The sequence below is a fragment of the Oncorhynchus masou genome, chromosome 11 (genome assembly GCF_036934945.1).
Source record: "Oncorhynchus masou masou isolate Uvic2021 chromosome 11, UVic_Omas_1.1, whole genome shotgun sequence".
Lineage (NCBI taxonomy): Eukaryota > Metazoa > Chordata > Actinopteri > Salmoniformes > Salmonidae > Oncorhynchus > Oncorhynchus masou.
In genome coordinates this window covers 46,334,281-46,359,527 of record NC_088222.1, presented here as the reverse complement: position 1 = coordinate 46,359,527, position 25,247 = coordinate 46,334,281, and the positions used below count along the sequence as shown (strand labels likewise).

The following is a 25,247-nucleotide window of genomic DNA, read 5'->3' as shown; positions in this document are numbered from 1 at the left end:
CACAAGAACGGTGAGCAAAAATCCCAGAACCACACGGGGGGACCTAGTGAATGACCTGCAGAGAGCTGGGACCAAAGTAACAAAGCCTACCATCAGTAACACACTACGCCGCCAGGGACTCAAATCCTGCAGTGCCAGACGTGTCCCCCTGCTTAAGCCAGTACATGTCCAGGCCCGTCTGAAGTTTGCTGGAGAGCATTTGGATGATCCAGAAGAAGATTGGGAGAATGTCATATGGTCAGATGAAACCAAAATATAACTTTTTGGTAAAAACTCAACTCGTCGTGTTTGGAGGACAAGGAATGCTGAGTTGCATCCAAAGAACACCATACCTACTGTGAAGCATGGGGGTGGAAACATCCTGCTTTGGGGCTGTTTTTCTGCAAAGGGACAAGGACGACTGATCCGTGTAAAGGAAAGAATGAATGGGGCCATGTATCATGAGCTTTTGAGAGAGAACCTCCTTCCATCAGCAAGGGCATTGAAGATTAAACGTGGCTGGGTCTTTCAGCATGACAATGATCCCAAACACACCGCCGGGGCAACGAAGGAGTGGCTTCGTAAGATGCATTTCAAGGTCCTGGAGTGGCCTAGCCAGTCTCCAGATCTCAACCCCATAGAAAATCTTTGGTGGAGTTGAAAGTCCGTGTTGCCCAGCAACAGCCCCAAAACATCACTGCTCTAGAGGAGATCTGCATGGAGGAATGGGCCAAAATACCAGCAACAGTGTGTGAAAACCTTGTGAAGACTTACAGAAAACGTTTGACCTCTGTCATTGCCAACAAAGGGTATATAACAAAGTATTGAGATAAACTTTTGTTATTGACCAAATACTTATTTTCCACCATAATTTGCAAATACATTCATTAAAAATCCTACAATGTGATGTTCTGGATTTTTTTTCCTCATTTTATCTGTCATAGTTGAAGTGTACCTATGATGGAAATTACAGGCCTCTCTCATTTTTTTAAGTGGGAGAACTTGCCCAATTGGTGGCTGACTAAATACCTTTTTACCCCACTGTATATATATATATATATATATATATGTAACATATATATATTTTTTACAATACAAAACATACACATAGAAATGACAACATCACACAAATATTCACTACATCGCTCCTGCTCAGACCCACATGTGCACACCCCCCCATTTCCACCATCAGTCTCCACCACATGGCCTTAAACTACACCATTTTGTTTCTCTTTGTCACCCACGTACTTTCAACATGTAGATAATAAAGCATTTTACCTTCCCATTGTGTTAACAACGGAGGATTGTTTGATTTTGTACAATTTTCTCAAGATGATTGACAAGAAAAGTAGCATCAAACCTGCACCTCAAATGTTATGTCTTGAAATATGCCGACAGATCAAAAGTAAACTCTTTCTATCTCTACCCAGAACCTTTGGACTTTATAACATTCCCAGAAGGCATGGATTATTATAACTTGATGAAAAATTAACCTGGTAATATAATTTAATTTACTGTGGGCCTAAGATCTATGGCTTTAACCTTCTGAATGAATGATTATATTGAAGAAAGAATCCGCCTCTTATGAGTTCTGAGAGCCGATCCGTTACTCAACGAAATAACATCAATTTATTTAGCCTAATAGTAGGCTATTATTCCTCTTTTCCTGTATGAATTAATTTGTATGCATGTCTATTCAACATTTAGCTAAAAAATAAACCGTGCCATGAATAATGAACAATATATTTTTATTTCACAATGCAATGCATGTCACGCCCTGACCTTAGTTTTCTATGTTTTCTGTATTATTTTGGTCAGGTCAGGGTGTGACGAGGGTGTGTATGCTTGTTTGTCCTGTCTAGTTTTTTTGTATATCTAGGGGTGTTTGTTAGTCTAGGTTTATTATAGGTCTATGGTGGACTGAATTGGTTCCCAATCAGAGACAGCTGTTTATAGTTGTCTCTGATTGGGGATTCTATTTTGGTTGCCATTTCCATTTTGGGTTTGTGGGTTATTGTCTATGTGTAGTTGCATGTCAGCACTCGGTCTATATAGCGGCACGTATGTTTAGTGTTCTTTATTTCATTAAAGAAGAATGTATTCATATCCTTGGTCTCCTCTATACGACGAACGTGACAATGCAGCACATTGACAACTCAAATCACTTTGAAAGACCCTTCTAATATTAGCTACTAAAACAATAACTTCAAAAACAGTCCATTCATCACTCTGATTTCTTCAGATTGCTGTGCAGGAAAATGATATCATCCACCGTGCCTGGTTGCAGGCTTGCAGCTGGCTTCTCTCTGAAACAACACATCCCTCTGTTGGTGACAGTTTATCCTTTGGAACCAGACAACAAGCAGGCGAAGAGTAGGCTGTTTGCTTGCCTCCAAGTCGAGTGTGAAGCGATAGTGGAACAACAAGATCCACAAGTATTCTTTCACAATAGGATAGTCTAACAGCTCGGATAGGTGTGAAAAATCCCCCAGTTTGTGCCACAATTTAGATTACCGATAGATGTTGCAGTCAGTCAGAGTTGAGTCATATTGTAAAGTGTAGCCTAACGGACAAAAAGGGCAAACTTACAAGATATTTGAGGCTTAAGTCCCATTTGGCTCAGTTGGTAAAGCATGGCACTTTCAACTCCACAGTTGTAGGTTTGATTCTTATGGGGTACCAGTACAAAAAAGTATGGAAATGCATGGAAATCGTTCTGGATAAGAGTGTCTGCTAAATGACTAAAGTTTTACATTTCTAACTCAATATCACAGACCTGATTTGTCCTAATGAAAAATGCATCCACCCCTACAAATATGTCAATCTATTATAATCCACATAATTCAAATGAAATGAGCTGTAGCGAGAGAGAGACTGTGTATGCTACAGACGATCAGAAAGAATGTGTCTGTAACCCTGCATTATACTATAACTTACTATGAATGAAAGCCACGAATGAGTGAGTCACTCAGCCCGATGCTGAAAAATATAGCTGTCTGCGGTTCTGAAACAATCTTCAGTGCAGCATTGAATTGGCGCTTTTCCCTATATGTTGCTATGTGCATAGTACCGAAGTCAACCAGCATTTTGGTGTTGAGAACAACGCGGTAGAGGCAGCAGCGGAGAACCATCCCTTGCCTTAACTGTCTAAGAAAATTGAGGAGAGGAAACCCCAATTTAAATAGGTCTATAATCAAAAGCCTAACTGTTAAAAGGTGCCTAGCTTTATAAATCATCCATATATATCGACAGAAACAAGACAGATCCTGCTTCTGTTCCCGGTTTGAATGTTTGTTTAATAGCCTACTGATTCTGTGAGCACCAAATATCTGGCTGTTTTTAATCTTTTGCTATGCTGTAATAAAGGCTTTAAAAAAAATGTTAGAACAGACTTTCTGGTATTACTTAGAATGTATTTTGTGTTGTTTACGCCATTCCAAGCAGGCAGAAAAATGATATTGTAATCTAACAGCACCTGTCATTAACACATATTGTGCACACCAGCAGCAGCATACCACCCTGCATACCACTGTTGGCTTGCTTCTGAAGCAGGGTTGGTCCTGGTCAGTCCCTGGATGGGAGACCAGATGCTGCTGGAAGTGGTGTTTGGAGGGCCAGTAGGAGGCATTCTTTCCTCTGGTCTAAAAAATATCCCAATGCCCCAGGGCAGTGATTGGGGACACTGTCCTGTGTAGGGTGTCTTTCGTATGGGACGTTAAACGGGTGTCCTGACTCTCTGAGGTCATTAAAGATCCCATGGCACTTGTTGTAAGAGTAGGGGTTTTAACCCCGGTGTCCTGGCTAAATTCCCAATCTGGCCCTCAAACCATCACAGTCACCTAATAATCCCCAGTTTACAATTGGCTCATTCCCCCTCCTCTCCCCTGTAACTATTCCCCAGTCGTTGCTGTAAATGAGAACGTGTTCTCAGTCAACTTACCTGGTAAAATAATAGATACATTTAAAAAAACACAGCTGTTACTCCTATACCCTTATTATTATGATCCTCATTATAATAAGTCATGTCATTTTCATTATAGTAGTAGCCTTGTATAACAAACAGCGAGCTGTAGGCCAAAGTGCACACCCTGTTTAGTCTTAATACCATAACTTTATACTCATGAAGCTATGCATGAAGCCTCTTTAGTCATAAGAGTTCTACCTAGTTGACAGATATTTAGGAGACTTCATGAGCTGTTCAAGTTAAGAGTTACCAGCAGGTATCTTGATTATAGAAAAAGGCAGCGAGTCAGTGATTCCTGTGCCATAGAGAGGCATTTGCTTTGGCGTTGTTCAAATAATTTTTAGAGATTTCTATATAATCAACCCATAAATAATCTAGCCCTACATGCAACAGTGGCTTTTGTGCTTTTTATGATTTTACACGAGGCCTATTTTTTTTTAAATCTTTATTTAACTAGGCAAGTCAGTTAAGAACAAATTCTTATTTTCAATGACGGCCTAGGAACAGTGGGTTAACTGCCTGTTCAGAGGCAGAATAACAGATTTGTATCTTGTCAGCTTGGGGGTTTGAACTTGCAACCTTCCAGTTACTAGTCCAACACTCTAACCACTAGGCTACCCTGCCGCCCCTTAGAACCACTAGGCTAATAAATGATCAAATGTTCCTTTCGACTACTTCCTTAATCTATATATTTTTATTTCAAGTTATCCCTTTGGAGCGCATGCAAAAGTGATTTAGAGTTGTTGAAAGAGAGTGACGAGTGTGTTCCGCTTCCATAATACTGTATGATTCAGAATATCAAAACATCAGAATTGGTTAAATAATGTTATGCATGCCAACATTTTAGGCAATAATTAAGAGAAGGCAAAGTTATCATGTCAGGCAAAAATGATAGTTTTACCATTGCAATATTTGATGTACAGTCACATGCACTTTGGTTGTCTGAAGTGTCCAGTAGAATTCACAGCTGGCGATGCCTCATCTGTGGGCCAGGTGTAAATCTTTCGGCAAGCTATTGTTGCAATACAAAACAAGCCATACACCCTTGATGGGCTATAAGCAGGACAATAGACTTGCTGAGTTGATTTCTATTTTTAGGGACTTGAAATGTATTAATGGACGTTTTAGGTATAGCTATACCTAGGCTACTGTAAAATGCATGCTCTTAGGCCTACAGCTCGATACAAGGCTACTTGTCTACTAAGCCTACTAATGATAATGACATGACTTATTATTAGAATAATAACAATATGAATAATTGTAATAATAATAAGATCAATAAGGAGGATAGCAGGAGTGAGTGATGTGTGCTAATTGCAGTATGTGTGTCTGTGTCAAACATGTGCTGCTAGATAAAACAAAAGAAATCGGACCGATTTTTGGTTAGGGTTTAGCGTAGGGTCGTCCCAAGGATCCCAAGAGGGTACTAACCCTAGTTAGTGGGCTAGATGGGGGTGGAAAAACGTGAATTGGATACTTTTTACATTTTTTGTTTCACCTTTATTTAACCAGGTAAGCTAGTTGAGAACAAGTTCTAATTTACAACTGCGACCTGGCCAAGATAAAGCAAAGCAGTGCGACAGAAACAACAACACAGAGTTACCCATGGAATAAACAAGCGTACAGTCAATAACACAATAGAAAAAAAATAAAGTCTATATGCAGTATGTGCAAATGGCATGAGGAGGTAAGGCAATAAATAGGCCATAGTAGCAAAGTAATTACAATTTAGCAGATTAACACTGGAGTGATATTGAAAAACAATATGGGGATGAGGTAGGTAGATTGGGTGGGATATTTACAGATGGACTATGTACAGCTGCAGCGATCGGTGAGCTGCTCAGATAGCTGATGTTTAAAGTTAGTGAGGGAAATGTAAGTCTACAGCTTCTGCAATTTTTGAAATTCGTTTCAGTCACTGGCAGCAGAGAACTGGAAGGAAAGGTGGCCAAAGGAGGTGTTGCCTTTGGGGATGACCAGTGAGATATACCTGCTGGAGTGCGTGCTACGGGTGGGTGTTGTTATCGTGACCAGTGAGCTAAGATAAGGCGGAGCTTTACTTATAGATGACCTGGAGCCAGTGAGTCTGGCGAATATGTAGCGAGGGCCAGCCGACTAGAGTATACAGGTCGCAATGGTGGGTGGTATAAGGCGCTTTGGTAACAAAACGGATGGCACTGTGATAGACTGCATCCAATTTGCTGAGTAGAGTATTGGAAGTTATTTTGTAGATGACATCGCCGAAGTCAAGGATCAGTAGGATAGTCAGTTTTACTAGGGTAAGTTTGGCGGCGTGAGTGAAGTCCCTGACAAGTGACAACCCATACACAAAAACATAACTACGAAGCTCTTTGTAACCTGCTGTGTTTTTTTGTGTCTCTGAAAACAATTTAATGACAGTTTGGAGAATACCCTTTGCAAAAAGCAAATATAACACCAGATTTCGAGGGCTACACTAAAGGGCTGTAATGTTAACGTTACCACAAAGTCGAACGTTATTAGCTCGATACTTACTTTACATTTGGATTGTCACAACACCCAACACCCTACCGTGACAATTCAAGTAACATTATAAACTGGGTGGTTTGAGTACTGAATGCTGATTGGCTGACAGCCGTGGTATATCAGACCGTAAACCACTGGTATGGCAAAACATTTATTTTTACTGTTCTAATTACGTTGGTAACCAGTTTATAATAGCAATAAGGCACCTCGGGGGTTTGTGGTATATGGCCAATATACCACGGCTAAGGGCTGTATCCAGGCACTCCGCGTTGCGTCATGCTTAAGAACAGCCTTAGCCATATACCACAAACACCTGAGGTGCCTTATTGCTTAAGTGTATGGCCAGTGCGCATTGCTGTCACTTTATTGAGCTGGCAAGCGTCTGTCAACTCAGGACTCCACATAAAAACAGTAACAGCTAGTTCACAGTAGTTCACTCTCATCTCCTACTGGTGTAGTTGCGTTGGGTGATAGTATCCAGTCTTGCTGTAGCGCGCCAAGGCAAGATAAGCTTATAGCCATGTAAAGAGCACTCACTCCAGGACAAATAATGAAATGCGAAAAAAAAGTACAATTCTACAAAGAATAGCTTTTTTCCAAGCATTTTCTCCACATCTTAGATCAATCCTTCTTTTTTTATTTACGTCAATACAAATACAGTACATCTGTAAAAGCCTAATATCAGCCGACAAAATAGGCTCCATGTAATATCTGTTATTGGGCGTGGAAGTCATAGAAGAGATATTATTGGTGGGTGACTGATAACTTGGCAGTTTGGGTGTTGGAGCTGTACTACTCACATGAGCAGGTTGCTAGGTGCAGACATGGACCTCTCCGCTCTACTCCTGGGACACTCATAGGGATTACTGAAGGATCTCTTGCGCAGCATGGCCTTCACCAGGATCTGAAACACACACACACACACACACGCACACACGCACGCACACACGCACACGCACACGCACACGCACACACACACACACACAGGTCTTAGAATTAAATGATTCACACACAGACGTGCACACACACACACAGACCCATGACCACACAAACACATGTTTGTACATCCATGAAGGCAAGCAGACACAAAGGCATGCGTACACACACATACACACACTTCAGACTCCTTACCACGGTGGACAGGCTGGGGACAAACTTGACAGAGTTCTGCACCTCCTCTTCAGTGACCTCCACCACACTGCAGTGGTCCTCCTCTAGAGGCAGAGGATCACAACCGTCCTGGGTCACCCATGGGTCCAACTGACGGAGACACACACAACCAGAATGTCACAATGATATGGTATGTGCTTGGGCACAACTGGACAAATCCTACCATGAGAGATATGCCCATGCAGAAGAATCTAAAGTTACTGTAAGATCCTTGTCAAATCATTACTGGAGACGTGGATGATAAGACAACCTAATGAGGCTTCCTGAAATGATGGAACAGGACAAAAACACAGAGAAAAGCAAAATGACAAAGCACTCAGAAAGCCTAGCAGAGAGAGGGGGAATAACTATCGAAATCATCTATTGGCCAGACTCTAGAAATGCCTGATGCTGTAAACAGTCTTCTAATGGCTAAGGCTGTCTACTGTCAGGGATGCCGTCAGGAGAGAGAGAGCGAGCGAGAGCGAGAGAGAGAGGGAGAACGACACCAGGATGTTAGGTCTGGATAGTTCTTGCTTCCTCTATGTGTATCAGTGGCTTTGAGTAAATTGAAGCATTTCATGGTAAGCTAATCAAAGATAGCAGCTAAGCCATTCTATTTTGATTTGAAACAGTCCATGCCTTTCTTTTCCATCCTTTTTCTTCCTTCCTTCCTTTCCTTCCTTCCATTATATTTCATTACCATGGCAATTTTGGATTCAAAGGAATACAATAACATTTGAATATGATGATATCATAATCAAGCATAGCAAATTTTGTAGATGTTTTAATTGAGAATGTTTGGTTGATAGGGGCTAATGTTTGTTTGGATATCAATTTTGGTGGCAACAACCCCAAGACTAGATGTTAGACTTGTCTCTGCTATCAAAGATCATACATTTTTCCAATATATACATATCCCTTGCCCTATTCAGTAACCAGTGGAGGCGGCCACCCCCAGTCTCCCAGAGTTGTACATGGAGAAGTACCAGGACTTCTGTAAGAAGTTGAAGTCGGAAGTTTACATACCTTAGCCAAATACATTTAAACTCAGTTTTTCACAATTCCATTGACATTTAATCCTGGTAAAAATTCCCTGTCTTAGGTCAGTTAGGATCACCCCTTTATATTCTGAATGTGAAATGTCAGAATAATAGTAGAGAGAATGATTTATTTCAGCTTTTATTTTTTCCATCAAATTCCCATTGGGTCAGAAGTTTACATACACTCAATTAGTATTTGGTAGCATTGCCTTTAAATTGTTTAACTTGGGTCAAATGTTTTGGGTAGCCTTCCACAAGCTTCCCACAATAAGTTGGGAGAATTTTAGCCCATTCCTCCTGACAGAGCTGGTGTAATTGAGTCAGGTTTGTAGGCCTCCTTGCTCGCACACGCCTCTTACATTTACATTTAAGTCATTTAGCAGACGCTCTTATCCAGAGCAACTTACAAATTGGTGAATTCACCTTCTGACATCCAGTGGAACAGCCACTTTACAATAGTGCATCTAAATCATTAGGGGGGGGGGTGAGAAGGATTACTTATCCTATCCTAGGTATTCCTTGAAGAGGTGGGGTTTCAGGTGTCTCCGGAAGGTGGTGATTGACTCCGCTGTCCTGGCGTCGTGAGGGAGTTTGTTCCACCATTGGGGGCCAGAGCAGCGAACAGTTTTGACTGGGCTGAGCGGGAACTGTACTTCCTCAGTGGTAGGGAGGCGAGCAGGCCAGAGGTGGATGAACGCAGTGCCCTTGCTTGGGTGTAGGGCCTGATCAGAGCCTGGAGGTACTGCGGTGCCGTTCCCCTCACAGCTCCGTAGGCAAGCACCATGGTCTTGTAGCGGATGCGAGCTTCAACTGGAAGCCAGTGGAGAGAGCGGAGGAGCGGGGTGACGTGCGAGAACTTGGGAAGGTTGAACACCAGACGGGCTGCGGCGTTCTGGATGAGTTGTAGGGGTTTAATGGCACAGGCAGGGAGCCCAGCCAACAGCGAGTTGCAGTAATCCAGACGGGAGATGACAAGTGCCTGGATTAGGACCTGCGCCGCTTCCTGTGTGAGGCAGGGTCGTACTCTGCGGATGTTGTAGAGCATGAACCTACAGGAACTGTCAGGACGCGGTTTCGAACCTGGGTCTCCGGAGTGAGAAACAGTCACTTAACCAACTGAGCCACGAATAGTCAGCAGAACCCAGAAGATGAGGCAGACACAGCAGTACTTAAGACGGTGTATTTAATAAAGAAAAATCCTAAAATACAAAAAATGGCAAATCCAAAAGGTGGTAGGAAAAACACAAAAAGACCTCAAAAGAAACTCACCAAAAAATAAACAAAAACAAAAAAACAGAATACCACAAGAACTTCACCCGGAATCGACAAGAGCACACAGAACACTAGGGCAGGGTGCTAACATACAAACACAGAGCACAGAACTGAGGGAAACAAAGGGTTTAAATACAATCAGGGGAAACGAGACACAGGTGCAAACAATAATGGGGATCAAGGGAAAAACACAGGGACAAAAAGCACAATGGGGACATCTACTGACAAAAACCCGGAACAACCCTGGCCAAATCCTGACAGAATCCCCCCTAGGAACGGCTCCTGACGTTCCTACCAGCTCTCTCAGGGTGGAGGACCCTGAACTGACGAATGAGGTCAGGGTCCAGGATGTCTTTGGCAGGAACCCAGGAGCGCTCCTCAGGACCGTAGCCTTCCCAGTCCACCAGATACTGCCAGGACCGCTGCACCCGGCGGGAATCCAGTATCCGGTGGACGGTATAAGCCGGCTGGCCTCCAATGACACGAGGCGGAGGGGGAGGTCTGTCTGCCGGGACAAGGGGAGAAAAAACAACAGGTTTTAACAATGACACATGAAATGTGGGATTAATCTTAAGGGATCTGGGTAAGTGTAGGCGATAAGAAACTGGGTTAACTCTCCTGGCAACCTTGAAGGGACCGATGTATTTTTGGGACAGCTTGCGAGACTCCACCCGTAGAGGTAAGTCTCTTGTGGAAAGCCAGACTCTCTGGCCGGGCGCAGGGTAGGCCCGGGACGGCGACGTCTGTTGGCTTGTTGTTGATACCTCTGTGAGGAACGCATCAGATTAAGACGGGTCTTCCTCCACATAAGCCGACAGCGTCTGACGAACCTCAAGGCTGAAGGCACTCTGACTTCTGCCTCCTGGTCCGGGAACAATGGAGGAGCATAGCCAAACTGACACTCGTGCGGGGACATACCAGTGGAGGAGGAGCGCAAGGTGTTGTGCGCGTATTCGGCCCAAACAATAAAGGATGACCATGTGGACGGGTTGTCACGAGTCATACATCGGAGGGTGGTTTCCAGCTCTTGATTCATCCTCTCTGTTTGGCCGTTGGACTCCGGATGGTACCCTGAAGATAGACTGGCAGAAGCCCCCATGAGTTGGCAGAAGGCCTTCCAAAACCTTGAGGCGAACTGGGGACCTCTGTCAGAAACCACATCTTGAGGAATGCCGAAGACTCGGAACACATGATTAATTACCAACTCAGCCGTTTCCTTGGCAGAAGGTAACTTAGTCAGAGGGACGAACCTGGCCGCCTTAGAAAACCTGTCGATTATGACTAGGATAGTAGTATTGCCATGGGATGGAGGAAGTCCAGTAATAAAGTCCAATGAGATATGGGACCAGGGTCTGTGGGGAACAGGTAAAGGGTGAAGGAGTCCTTGAGGGCGGAGGTGAGAAGATTTGCCCTGGCAGCACACGGGGCAGGCATTGACGAAAGTGGCAACGTCTTCTCTTATGGTAGGCCACCAGAACTTACGCTGGATGAACTCCAAGGTGCGACCTACGCCCGGATGACAGGTGAGGCGAGAGGAGTGCCCCCACAGAAGGACCTGAGTCCTCACTGCCTTGGGGACAAACAACCGATTGGCAGGGCCTCCTTTAGGGTCCGGTTCGCTAGCTTGAGCACGTCTCACAGTATCCTCAACTTGCCACGAGATCGGAGCCACAATCTTAGCAGCAGGAAGGACAGGCATGTCCGTGTCATCTCGAATGGCAGGAGCGTAGACTCGGGACAGGGCATCCGGTTTGAGATTCTTCGACCCGGGCCGATAGGTGAGGATAAACTGGAATCGATTGAAGAAAAGAGACCATCTAGCTTGTCTAGAGTTCAATCGCTTCGCCTGCTGGATATACTCCAGATTTTTGTGGTCCGTAAGCACTTGAAACGGGTGAGAAGCCCCTCGAGCCAGTGTCTCCATTCCTTCAATGCCATCTTAACCGCTAGGAGTTCACGATCCCCACATCGTAGTTCCTCTCAGTCGGGGTAAGCCGGTGTGAGAAGAAAGCGCACGGATGAAGCTTCTTGTCTTCACCCCTCTGAGACAGGACAGCTCCAACACCAACCTCTGATGCGTCTACCTCCACCACAAATGGTTCATCCGTAGTCGGTAGTATCAGGATGGGAGCAGAGAGGACGCGCTGCTTGAGTCCTTGGAAGGCCGTCTCAGCTTCTCTTCCCCACACAAACCTTGCATTGCCACCTTTGGTTAAAGCTGAGAGAGGAGCTGCCACCAAACTGAAGTTCTTGATGAACTTGCGGTAAAAGTTTGTGAAGCCCAGGAAACGCTGAACATCCTTAACGGATTTGGGGGTGGGCCAATCCGCTACCGCCCCTACCTTCCTAGGGTCCATTTGGACTCGACCGGGTTCCACTACAAATCCCAGGAATTGTACTCGGGATGAATGGAATTCACATTTTTCCGGCTTAACGTACAGATGGCTGTCCAGGAGGCGTTTGAGTACTTGTCTGACATGCTTAGTGTGTTCTTGAAGGGAGCTCGAAAAGATGAGGATGTCATCCAAGTAAACGAACACAAATATGTTAAGCATATCCCTAAGCACATCGTTTATGAGCGCTTGGAACACCGCTGGGGCGTTGGTCAGGCCGAAGGGCATCACCAAGTATTCATAGTGACCAGTAGGCGTGTTGAAAGCGGTCTTCCACTCGTCACCAGGTCTGATCCGCACAAGATGGTATGCGTTCCGCAGGTCAAGCTTAGTGAAAACAACTGCTTCCTGGAGCAGCTCGAAGGCTGTGGCCATAAGGGGTAGCGGGTAACGGTTACGGACGGTTATGTCATTGAGTCCCCGGTAGTCGATGCAAGGACGTAATCCACCATCTTTCTTGGCCACAAAGAAAAACCTTGCTCCCGCCGGGGAGGTTGATGGACGCATGAGGCCTGCTTCCAGAGAGTCCTTGATGTAGGTATCCATAGCAGCTCGTTCGGGTGGAGATAGGGAAAAGATCCGACCCCTGGGGGGCAAGTGCCCGGAAACAGGTCGATGGGGCAATCGTAAGATCTATGGGGTGGTAGCATGGTGGCCCTCTGTTTGCTAAACACCAGTTTGAGGTCATGGTAACACTCGGGAACTCGGGTCAGGTCGATGGATTCTAAAGACTCGGGAGTAGAACTCGGGGAATTCTGGAAAATACAAGTAGCTTGGCACGTAGGACCCCACTGCTTGATAGTGCCCACAGACCAGTCGATGTGAGGGTTATGGCTGTGAAGCCAGGGGTATCCAAGGACGAGAGGGAACTCGGAACAGGAGATCAAATGAAAGTTCATCAATTCCTGGTGTTGTGAAACTGAAAGTCTCAAGGAGGTAGTGACATGAGTGACAAGTCCAGATCCCAAAGGGCTTCCATCCAATGTAGTAACCCTCATGGGGTCACTTAGAGGTTCAGAGGGAACGCCATTCTCCTTCGCCCAGACACCATCCATGAAGTTACCTGCGGCTCCAGAGTCTACCAAGGCTTGAAGGTGAAGCTTGTGGTTGTCCCAGGAGAGGGTGACTGGAATGAGCAGACGGGAGTTGGACGGATGGGAGGAGGTTATGTTTCCCGTTACAGTTCCCCCGGTCTGTACGGGACAGAGCGTTTCCCTGGAGCCCGGGACACGTGGAACGGAAATGGCCCGGTTTGCCGCAATATAGACAGCGTCGCTCCCTCATCCGGCGGTCTCTCTCAGCCTGGGAGATGCGTCCAATCTGCATGGGTTCCGGTGGAGCCAGCGATGATAAAGGTGGGGACTCGGAGCTGGGACTGATAGGGGCTAGAGGTCTACGGTTGAGTTCTCTCTCTCTCAGACGCTGGTCAATGCGTGAGGCCAACTTGATCAGGGACTCGAGATTGTCCGGTGGTTCCCGAGTGGCCAGTTCATCTTGGATAGTGTCGGAAAGGCCTTTCAGAAAGCACACCGTGAGCGCCTCGTTGTTCCAGCCACTCGCTGCTGCCACCGTGCGGAACTGGAGGGCATAGTCCGTCACGCTGCGCCAACCTTGATGGAGAGTCAGGAGCTGTTTGGCTGAGTCAGAACCACTGCTTGGGCCTTGAAACACTCGTTTCAATTCCTCAGCAAAGGCAGAGTAGCTGGCACAGCAGGAACTATGGGCATCCCACACAGCAGTAGCCCAGGCCAGGGCTTTTTCCGACAGCAGGGTAATGATATATGCGATCTTAGACCGGTCGGTGGGAAACGACGAAGGTTGCAGCTCAAAGGAGAGAGAACATTGAGTGAGAAAGCCTTTACAAGCACTTGGATCACCTGAGAACCGTTGGGGAGGTGGAAGACGAGGTTCAGCCAGGGGGTTAACTGCCATGGGTACGTGAACCTGAGGTACTGGGACGGGAACCGTTGCCGGGGTAAGTCGATCAGATATCTGCTTTATGGAAGTCAGCATCTCCGACAGAAGATGAGAATGTCTAGCCATTAAGGCCTCTTGCTGAACCAGGGCGGCTTCGTGGCGTTGGACAGTCTCCTGGTGGTGGGACAGCGTGGCAAAAAGGTCCTGGGAACTGGCTGCCTCTGGGTTCATTTTTGGCTCTGTGTTTCTGTCAGGACGCGGTTTCGAACCTGGGTCTCCGGAGTGAGAAACAGTCACTTAACCAACTGAGCCACGAATAGTCAGCAGAACCCAGAAGATGAGGCAGACACAGCAGTACTTAAGACGGTGTATTTAATAAAGAAAAATCCTAAAATACAAAAAATGGCAAATCCAAAAGGTGGTAGGAAAAACACAAAAAGACCTCAAAAGAAACTCACCAAAAAATAAACAAAAACAAAAAAACAGAATACCACAAGAACTTCACCCGGAATCGACAAGAGCACACAGAACACTAGGGCAGGGTGCTAACATACAAACACAGAGCACAGAACTGAGGGAAACAAAGGGTTTAAATACAATCAGGGGAAACAAGACACAGGTGCAAACAATAATGGGGATCAAGGGAAAAACACAGGGACAAAAAGCACAATGGGGACATCTACTGACAAAAACCCGGAACAACCCTGGCCAAATCCTGACAGGAACGGGCCACCGCCATGATGTTGGTTGAGAACGACAGGGTGTTGTCCAGGATCACGCCAAGGTTCTTAGCGCTCTGGGAGGAGGACACAAGGAGGACACAATGGAGTTGTCTCTTCAGCTCTGCCCACACATTTTCTATGGGATTGAGGTCAGAGCTTTGTGACGGCCACCACAATACCTTGATTTTGTTGTCGAGAAGCCATTTTGCCACAACTTTGGAAGTATGCTTGGGGTCGTTGTCCATTTGGAATACCCACTTGCGACCAAGCTTTAACATCCCGACTGATGTCTTGAGATGTTGCTTCAATATATCCGCATCATTTTCCTTTCCTCATGATAACATCTATTTTGTGAAGTACACCATTCCCTCCTGTAGCAAAGCAGCCCCACAACATGATGCTGCCACCCTAGTGCTTCACGGTTGGGATGGTGCTCTCGGTTTGCAAACCTCCCCCTTTTTCCTCCAAACATAACGATGGTCATTATTGCCAAACAGTTCTATTTTTGTTTCATCAGACCAGAGGACATTTCTCCAAAAAGTATGATCTTTCTCCCCATGTGCAGTTGCAAACAGTAGTCTGGCTTTTTATGGCGGTTTTGGAGAAGTGGCTTCTTCCTTGCTGAGCAGCCGTTCAGGTTATGCCGATATAGGATTTGTTTTACTGTGGATATAGATACTTTTGTACCTGTTTCATCCAGCATCTTCACAAGGTCTTTTGCTGTTGTTCTGGGATTGATTTGCACTTTTCACACCAAAGTACGTTCATCTCTAGGAGACAGAACGCGTCTCCTTCCTGAGCGGTATGTTGGCTGCGTGGTCCCGTGGTGTTTATACTTGCATACTATTGTTTGTACAGATGAACGTGGTACCTTCAGGCATTTGGAAATTGCTCCCAAAGATGAACCAGACTTGTGGAGGTCTACAATGTTTTTTCTGTGGTATTGGCTGATTTCTTTTGATTTTACCATGATGTCAAGGAAAGATGTACTGAGTTTGAAGGTAGGCCTTGAAATGCATCCACAGGTACACCTCCAATTGACTCGAATGATGTCAATTAGTCTATCAGAAGCTTCTAAAGCCATGACATCATTTTCTGGAATTTTCCAACCTCTTTAAAATCAGTCAACTTAGTCTATGTCAATTTCTGACCCACTGGAATTGTGATTACAGTGAATTATAAGTGAAATAATCTGTCTATAAACAATTGTTGGAAAAATGTCCTAACCGACTTGCCGACTTATAGTTTGTTAACAAGAAATTTGTGGAGTGGTTGAAAAAAATAGTTTTAATGACTCCAACCTAAGCGTATGTAAAATTTCGACTTCAACTGTACATATCCACATTTATGTCTATGCTCCAGCACAACATCCAGTCCTTTTATGAGTACTTCTGCCAGCTTCAAGCCTTCTAAAATATAGGGAGCTGATGCGGAGGGCCGACATTGAGAGCGAGAGGCCCGCATGCACCCAGTGGTACAGAAAATAAAGGCCTGGTCTGACTCTGAGGACACTGCTGAAGAACAGGAAGAGGCCGTGGCGCCTTCACAGATGAGGCAACATGGGAACTCTGACGAGCAGTGGCTCTTTTCTGATGAGGAGATGGAGGACCTGGAGGCCATACTCACACCCACACATAGCCCCTGGAGAGAGATGATCCGTTGACAACAGATCAGATTACAAGTTAGAACTCGTAGGGAGAGAGGATTCAGCCTTCACCTTTAGTTTTGGGACTTCGCTTACTTGCACTTGTGTGTGATCTTAAACACTAAGGACAGCTGTTGATCTGGCAATCTACTGGGAGAACACGTTCAGTCATGCTCATGACCCATTCAGCACTGCCTGTTAATGAGTCCCATTGAAACTACCTTATGCAAGTAACCTCCTACAGTACCATTTGTCTAAGTAAGGGGGATGACGGTGGAGCCCTGGACTGGTTCCTCCTCCCCTCACCTTGATCTCAGGTATGGTGATCCTGGTGTCAGGGTTTTTGTCCAACATTTTCAGGATAAGAGTCTTCAACTCCTCACTGATCTCTGGCCTACAAGAACACAGACACAGAGGTCAGATACTCAGCGATCAGGGGGGGGGGGTCTGTTAACAGCAGTAATTGATCGAGTAAACAATGAACAGAGGTAAAAATCCTCCAACAGTATCCGTCTTAAATAATGACTGTGGTGGTAGCTAAGCTAACCCAGGCAGTGAGGTGTTTGCATTGAGATGAGCCCGTTATGTAATATGATGTTGTTGTGTTAGGAGGACTAGGGAGCAGCATGCTATCTTCCCACACAGAACAGCTAAGGGTCCACACCAGACGCACGCACGCATGCACAAAGACTATTTCATTAAGCTGGGGATGACAAGATTACATGTCCTACACAGACAGGGAGACTATTTCATTAGGCTGGGGATGACAAGATTACATGTCTTCCCCACACATACTCCAGCTGACACTCTCGCTCTCTCTGTTTCGCTGTGTTCCTCTCTCTGTCTCCCTCTCCCGTCTGTTTTTATCTCACTCTTCTTATTTCTTTCTCGCCTATACCTGACACAGAGAATGAGAATTTGCCTCCAGGTTACTTTTTGTCTGGCATTGGGTGTTTTTTCAGAGAGTGAAGCAGATAAGAGGATAGAGTGAATGAGAGAGAAGGAGAGAAGAGGAGAGAGGATATTGCGAGTGAGTGTTACAGTCTGCAGGTAACCACTACTGACACTCCGGTTTGGCTTCAGAGGATTCTTTTTTTTTTAATCACAGTCAAGTTGACAGAACACTAGGAACATCACCATACTTTTGAAGGGTGTGTGTGCTTGTGTGAGAGTGACTCCTCTGAGCAACAGCTAAGTTGGCAGCATCGGTTTCAACTCTGGGATGTCTGGAACATCAAGTCTGTCTCATTTAATAAAGAGGACGGAGGGGTGATGGAGTAATGGGAAAGAGAGAGAAAAAGAGAGACTTACGACTCTGGGAACTCCACACATTTAGTCCTGATCTTATTGTGTAGAACCAGGATGTATTCATCAATGAACGGACACTGCAAGTTGAAAAGTGAAAAGAGGAGAGGACAGACGAGGAGAGGTAAAAAAGTCAGCGTTATAAGTTAGAATTAAAATTCTAAGAATATCTTGGGGCAAAACAAATCTGTATTCCTAGGAGAGCATAAATATGATGTGCACCAGACTGCACTAAAATGAAATGCTAAATGTTCCACTGTTCCATTAGACGTCTGTGAGAAGTTATATACAGAGGGGCCAGCTGTGCTAGCAGAGACTCATCACTATCTATACATAGGGAAAAAGCCTCTTCCACCACTTCTCCCATAGAACATCACTGAAAGAAATCATTGTTGGTGGCAGGCTGGGAAGTAGTGAAAAGAAGAGAAAATGGACGCAGAAATCAGCTGGCTTGCTTACCTTCCCAAACACAAAGCAGTAGACAGTCACTCCCATGGCCCATACATCCAATGCCTGAAAAACAATAGCAGTCAAACGGTAAGAGGAGCTGTACCAGTGAACACATAGAGAAACGCAGACTCATAGACTCAGAATAAGATTACACAGACAGACATACAGACTGACAGACAGACATAAAAAGACACAGACAGGCAGATACAGACAGATAGACAAGCACTCAAGCACACACAAATGCACACACACAGACACACTGCTCATACCACTTTCCAAGTCCACTATCAGCCCAACGAGTGTATCTCTAGGGACCTTTGCAGGGCAATCAGATAGGAAACAGAATCAGAGAGCCAATCGAGCCTCAGCCTGCAGCCATCCATCAGTCTCATTCCTGCCCTGCTCTCTCTCTCTTCACCCCCTCCCTCTCTCTCTCTCTGTCCTCGATCTAACAGCTGGGTTCCAATGTGCAGCACACTGACTGACCAGGACACTCTCACTCTCTGCCTGCTTGGCTTGCTTACTGGCTAGCCCGGCTGGCACTATGATTGATAAACCCTGCCCTCTGACCCCAGCCACTCTATCTTCTTTCACATGGCCCATTAGAGCACTGCACAGCCAATCTCTTCTATACAGATACAGACAGGCTACTGTAATTTCAGAGCAACAGAGAGTGGCTTTTGTTTTGTGTGCTTTTAAACATCGTCCACTGAAATAAAATAATTTAGATTGTGTTTTACTGCTGAGTATAGAATTAGCAGACGTCAATGATACAGTGTTTGCTCTCGAACAAGGCTCGGGGACTACTTGACAAATCAGAACAGGAGTGGCACTTGTACAGCACATGTTCCCTGAAGAGAGACAGAAGGAAGGCTAGTGGCCTAGAGCACTTGTCTCCTACACAATTCATACTCTGCTGACAGTTTTGCCTGTCGTGCAATTTTCTGTTCCAAGTTCTCAGTTGCAGGCAGGGTCTTCCTGTCCGTGACCAAACCCATCAAATCAAACGGCCATTTGGGGATTATCCAGAAAAAGGCCTGAAAATGAATTAGTTATCTTCTATAAAGCGGGTGAGCTGATTAAATAGAAGCCCAAAGAGATGAGCTGTCAGTCAGAGCAGCACAAAGATGCTGATGTGTGTTGTGCTGCCTAGTGATGGACTCTACTCTGCTCTCCTCTCCTCCTTTCCTCTTCTCTTGTCTCGCTGCCTGACGCTTGTTGCTAAAGTATGCAGGGAGGGACACGGAAAGAGAGAGAGAGAAGGAGGGAGAGAGGTAGGCTTCCTCCTGGCATCATTGGCCCCACAAATGCTCTCCTCCCCTCTCTTCTCCTATCCTCCCCTCCCACCACTCTCCTCTCTGCTCCACTTTGACTGGCGGCGGCTCATTTTAATTTCATAGTTTTTATTCCTCTTCCTCCTGTTCCTCAGCTTGTTCCACGGCTCGGCTGGCTACAGGCCCACATCTACTGCAACCGATGCTGCCAACCCTTGAACATCCACAGCTCTATATAAACAGCCTGGGAAATATACATTCCCCATGTTAGCAAAAATATTGTACTGCAACGAGAAAGCACACACACACACACACACACACACACACACACACACACACACACACACACACACACACACACACACACACACACACATTGACCATACTTTTCCACTGAAGCTCTGGTGGATATCTGACAGAGTCTCTGGGGCCATGAAAGCAGGAGTCCCAGCCGTAGAGGAGAGCAGGGCATCGTTGCCCTCAAACTGGTTACTGACCCCAAAGTCAGCAATCTTCACATGGCCGTCATCCCCCAGCAGCACGTTAGCAGGCTTGATGTCCCGGTGGACAATCTTCTGGTAGTGCACTGAGGAGAATGGAGAGAGAGAACGAGATATAGGCATTTTACAGGGTATTCTAACAAAATAGCACCTTGTAGAACTTCGTAATGCATGGCCCTGCACCTGACCATTATGATTTGGCAAAGATCCAGCATTTTCTGTGGTCAGAAAATTGCAGGGCAATGCTAGTAAGGGGGGGGAAAGTGTGAGTGTTACTTCACGAAAGGCAGTATTTTTTGCCTTTCATGAAGTACTCTTTGAAGAGGTAGGTAGGGTTTCAGATGTTTTTTTGAAGATGGACAGGGACTCTGCTGTCCTAGCTTCAGAGTGAAGCTGGTTCCATCATTGGGGTGCCAGGACAGAAAAGAGCTTTGAATGGCCTGAGCGGGAGCTGCCAAGAGACCAGAGGTGGCAGAACGGAGTACTCGGGTTGGGGTGTAGGGTTTGAGTATAGCCTGAAGGTAGGGAGGGGCAGTTCCTCTTGCTGCTCCGTAGGCAAGTACTATGGTCTTGTAGTGGATGCGAGCTTCAACTGGACCCCGTGGAGTGTGCGGGGTGACATGGGAGAACTTGGGAAGGTTGAACACCGCATAGCAACGATAGAAGAAACCGTGTGAGGATATGCCGGAGCTGAGTGACTTGGTGTATAGAGAGAAGAGGAGAGGGCCTACAACCGAGCCCTGGGGGACACCAGTAGTGAGAGTACGTGGTGCAGACAGAGATCATCCCCCACATCACCTGGTAGGACTGGTCTGCCAGGTAGGATGCAATCCAAGAGTGTATAGAGCCTGAGACGCCCAGCCCTGAGGGGGTGTAGAGCAGGATTTGATGGTTCATGGTGTCGAAGGCAGCGGATAGATCTAGGAGGATGAGAACTGAGGAGAGAGTCAGAATTGGCAGTGTGGAGAGCCTCCGGGATACAGAGGTGCAAAGTCTCGGTTGAGTGACCCCTGTCTTGAAGCTGGTTACGGTCAAGAAGATTGTTCTGAGAGAGATAGCGAGAGAGTTGGTCCAAGACAGGATGCTCAAGTATTTTGGAAGGAAAAGAAAGATGGGATACCAGTCTGTCATTTTTTGACGTCAGATGGGTTGAGTGTTGGTTTCTTGAGGAGGGGAATGATGACTCTGGCTATTTTGAAGTGAGAGGAGACGCAGCCAGTGGTCAGGGATGAGTTGATGAGGAATGTGAGAAGGTCTCCAGAGATGGTCTGGAGAAAGATGGGGTTGGGGTCGAGTGGGCAGGTTGTTGGGCGGCCGGACTTCACTAGTTGCAGGATTTCATCTGGAAAGAGAAAAAGGTCAGGAAGGTAGGGCAGGAGAGGAGGGCTGAGCCGGCTGGGAAGAAAGTGCAAGTCATAAGATGCAGAACGGGAGCAGAGTAGGGTCGAAGAGGCAGAATCAGGAGACAGGAGCTCCTCTACTTCTAATACCAGGCAAATAGGAAGACATCTTACTCATTATACATTTTAGTTATTTGGCAGATGCTCTTATCAAGAGCAACTTACAAGAGCAATTAGGTTTAAGTGCCTTACTCTCAGGCACATCGACAGATGTTTTACATAGTTGGCTCATGGATTCAAACCAGTGACCTTTGGGTTACTGGCCCAACACATTTAACACCTACCTACCTAGGGATTTGCATCTTTCCCTTTCAAGATGATTCGATACGTATTTAGATACAGTGGCATGCTAAAGTATTCACCCCCCTTGGCAATTTTCCTATTCTGTTACAACCTGAAATTAAAATGAATCAGATAAAAAAAAATTGGGGGGGGGGTTGTATCATTTGATTTACACAACACGTCTACCACTTTGAAGAGGCAAACTATTTGATATTGTTAAACAAACAAGAAAGACAAAAAAACAGAAAACTGGAGTGTACATAACTATTCACCCCGCCAAAGTCGATACTTTGTAGAGTCACCTTTTGCAGCTGCATGTCTCTTGGGGTATGTCTCTATAAGCTTGGCACATCTAGCCACTGGGATTTTTGCCCATTCTTCAAGACAAGCAGCTAACCGATCGCTGCAGCTGTACATAGTCTATCGGTAAATAGCCCACCCAATTTGACCTACCTCTTCCCCATACTGTTTATATTTATTTACTTTTCTGCTCTTTTGCACACCAATATCTCTACCTGTACATGACCATCTGATCATTTATCACTCCAGTGTTAATCTGCAAAATTGTAATTATTCGCCTACCTCCTCATGCCTTTTGCACACAATGTATATAGACTCTTTTTTTCTTTTTTTCTACTGTGTTATTGACTTGTTAATTGTTTACTCCATGTGTAACTCTGTGTTGTTGTCTGTTCATACTGCTATGCTTTATCTTGGCCAGGTCGCAGTTGCAAATGAGAACTTGTTCTCAACTAGCCTACCTGGTTAAATAAAGGTGAAATAAATAAAAAAATTAAATAAAAAAAACTGCTCCAGCTCCTTCAAGTTGGATGGCTTCCGCTGGTGTACAGCAATCTTTAAGTCATACCACAGATTCTCATTTGGATTGAGGTCTGGGCTTTGACTAGGCCATTCCAAGACATTTAAATGTTTCCCCTTAAACCACACGAGTGTTGCTTTAGCAGTATGCTTAGGGTCATTGTCCTGCTGGAAGGTGAACCACCAAAATTTCAGTCTCTCGATGTGCAAAACTGATAGAGACATACCCCAAGCGACTTACAGCTGTAATCGCAGCAAAAGGTGGCGCTACAAAGTATTAACTTAAGGGGGCTGAATAATTTTGCACGCCCAATTTTTCAGTTTTTGATTTGTTAAAAAAGTTTGAAATATCCAATAAATGTCGTTCCACTTCATGATTGTGTCCCACTTGTTGTTGATTCTTCACAAAAAAATACAGTTTTATATCTTTATGTTTGAAGCCTGAAATGTGGCAAAAGGTCGCAAAGTTCAAGGGGGCCGAATACTTTCGCAAGGCACTGTATGTGGGTCCTTACAGTGCTCCATGCCCAGGATATCGAGGACGATCTCTTTCAAGTAGAGGCAAGGAGGGGTGGAGGAGCAGTAAGGGAGGAAGAGAGGAGGAAGAGGAGAGGGAGGAGTATGATGCTGGTACTCACAGTACTCAATGCCCAGGACAATGTCTCTGAAGTAGAGGCGTGTTTGCTCCTCAGTGAAGGGGCTGTCTGTGGGGACCTCCATCACTGGACTGGGACCGCATCAGGAATCAACACACAAATACACAGAGAGAGTTAGCAAGAGAAAAAGACAGAGAGAGAGAGAGGGATAGAGACAGATAGAGAGACAGACAGACAGATAGAGAGACAGGGAGACAAAGTGAGATATTTTTGTCATTAACCGCTGGAAGGATACCGGTTCAGCTACTTTAGTTCCATTCCATATGGCACTTGAATACAGCCTGTATATATAGATCCAAACCCAAGCACACTCTGGAGCAGATTGTACAAACAATAATGTTACACAAGACAACCACACAACCTCCCACGTCACTGGCACCCAACATCTAATAATGGCATGTCAAATCAAGGACCAAAACAGCACCACCGGTAACAGCTCAATGTCTCCTGCTCACATAGACAAGACTTCATTTAATTCAGGGCTTAAATGGAACATGACCAATCTGTCCATGCTGTACAGAAAATGGTAGAGACTAGAGACATAGCTACAGTCTGTTACTCAGTGTTAATTATCTATGCTCAGTCACTTTACCCCTAGCTACATGTACAAATTACCTCGACTAAACTGTACCCCCGCACATAGACTCGGTACCAGTACCCGCTGTATGTAGCCTCGTTGTTGTCATTTTATTGTGTTACTTATTATTACTTTATACTTTAGTTTATTTGGTCAATATTTTCTTAACTCTTCATGAACTGCACTGCTAGTTAAGGGCTTGTAAGTAAGCATTTCACAGTACGGTATACACCTGTTTTATTCGGAGCATGTGACAAATAAAGTTTGATTTGATTTAACCACCAAATCACTAATCAGCTATTCGACAGACAGCTAGCTACAACACTCAAATGTGTCTGAAGTCCTCCATTTCATTACTCCAACTAAATAGCTATATCCTGAGTGTGTATAGATGGAAGGAGTAATGGAATTGAAGTTAAAGGGAAACTGCGTTTCCATCTCCTCTCCAGGTAGAAATAGACCATTACTAATATGCAGACTGTGAGAAAAAGTAAATGATCTATTCTCACTCTCTCTCTCACTCCCTCCCTCTCCCCCCTTCGCTCACCTTACCTTTCTACTTTTTTCGGTTCTCTGTCTGGCAATGGAAGGTCAGTACCTACACTGGAGATCAAATAATCACTTCTCTCTTGACCTCACTCCTCTCCTCTCTCTCTCCTTATTCTTTCAGAAATAACCCCCTCATGCGACAACCTCTATTTCTTCTGTTTTCTTCATAATGTCATAAAGCCGTTAGCTTCACCTCAAATTGGCTTCTTTGTGATAGAAACAGGGGAATAGTATTACTAATAGCTGATAATGTGCTGTTAAAGTCCCGCCTACTTCCTGGATCATGTCCCATACTGTTTTTGAATGGGATTCAAATAAGGTTTTACTTTTGAAACATACTGTTCATCTTAAATGACAGCATTTGAATGAATTTGATGATAATACTCTTGAATCTCATTCAAAAACAATATGAGACATAATCCAGGGAGTAGGAGGGACTTTCGTAGAGTATAGCTGATATTAATATTACATTTGCGTCTTTTGTGTCCAAAGCGTCTATGGTTCCAAAATGTCGTTGGGTCAATTTTTCTACAGGAAGGGATGTATAATTATTAACCTCTTACACTTATGGTGGCGCTATTTCATTTTTGGAAGAAAAACGTTCCCGTTTTAAACAAGATATTTTGTCACAAAAAGATGCTCGACTATGCATATAATTGCTACTGTTCGAAAGAAAACACTCTGACGTGTCCAGAAATACAAATATCTTCTCTGTGCGTGCCCTAGAACGTGAGCTTCAGGCAAAACCAAGATGACTTGGCATCCAGGAAATGACAAGGATTTTTGAGGCTCTGTCTTTCATGATCTCCTTATATGGCTGTGAACGCAAGAGGAATGAGTCTGCCC

General features: G+C 45.1%; 1 protein-coding gene across 4 annotated transcripts in view; it reads right to left on the bottom strand.

The window, feature by feature from the left end:
- The window catches only part of LOC135548744 (calcium/calmodulin-dependent protein kinase kinase 1-like), a 137,691-nt gene that overhangs the window by 25,153 nt on the left and 87,291 nt on the right, over positions 1-25,247 (bottom strand). For 3 of the 4 annotated variants that reach the window (XM_064978636.1, XM_064978638.1, XM_064978640.1), the window contains 7 exons: positions 23,258-23,346; positions 20,005-20,204; positions 18,354-18,407; positions 17,901-17,974; positions 16,896-16,983; positions 7,580-7,708; positions 7,249-7,352 (listed from right to left, as the gene is read on the bottom strand). In XM_064978636.1, coding sequence (XP_064834708.1) covers positions 7,249-7,352; positions 7,580-7,708; positions 16,896-16,983; positions 17,901-17,974; positions 18,354-18,407; positions 20,005-20,204; positions 23,258-23,346 — 738 coding nt within the window. Of the gene's footprint in view, positions 1-6,918; positions 7,353-7,579; positions 7,709-16,895; positions 16,984-17,900; positions 17,975-18,353; positions 18,408-20,004; positions 20,205-23,257; positions 23,347-25,247 lie in introns of those variants that run through there. The other variant, XM_064978639.1, reaches the window with a different exon arrangement.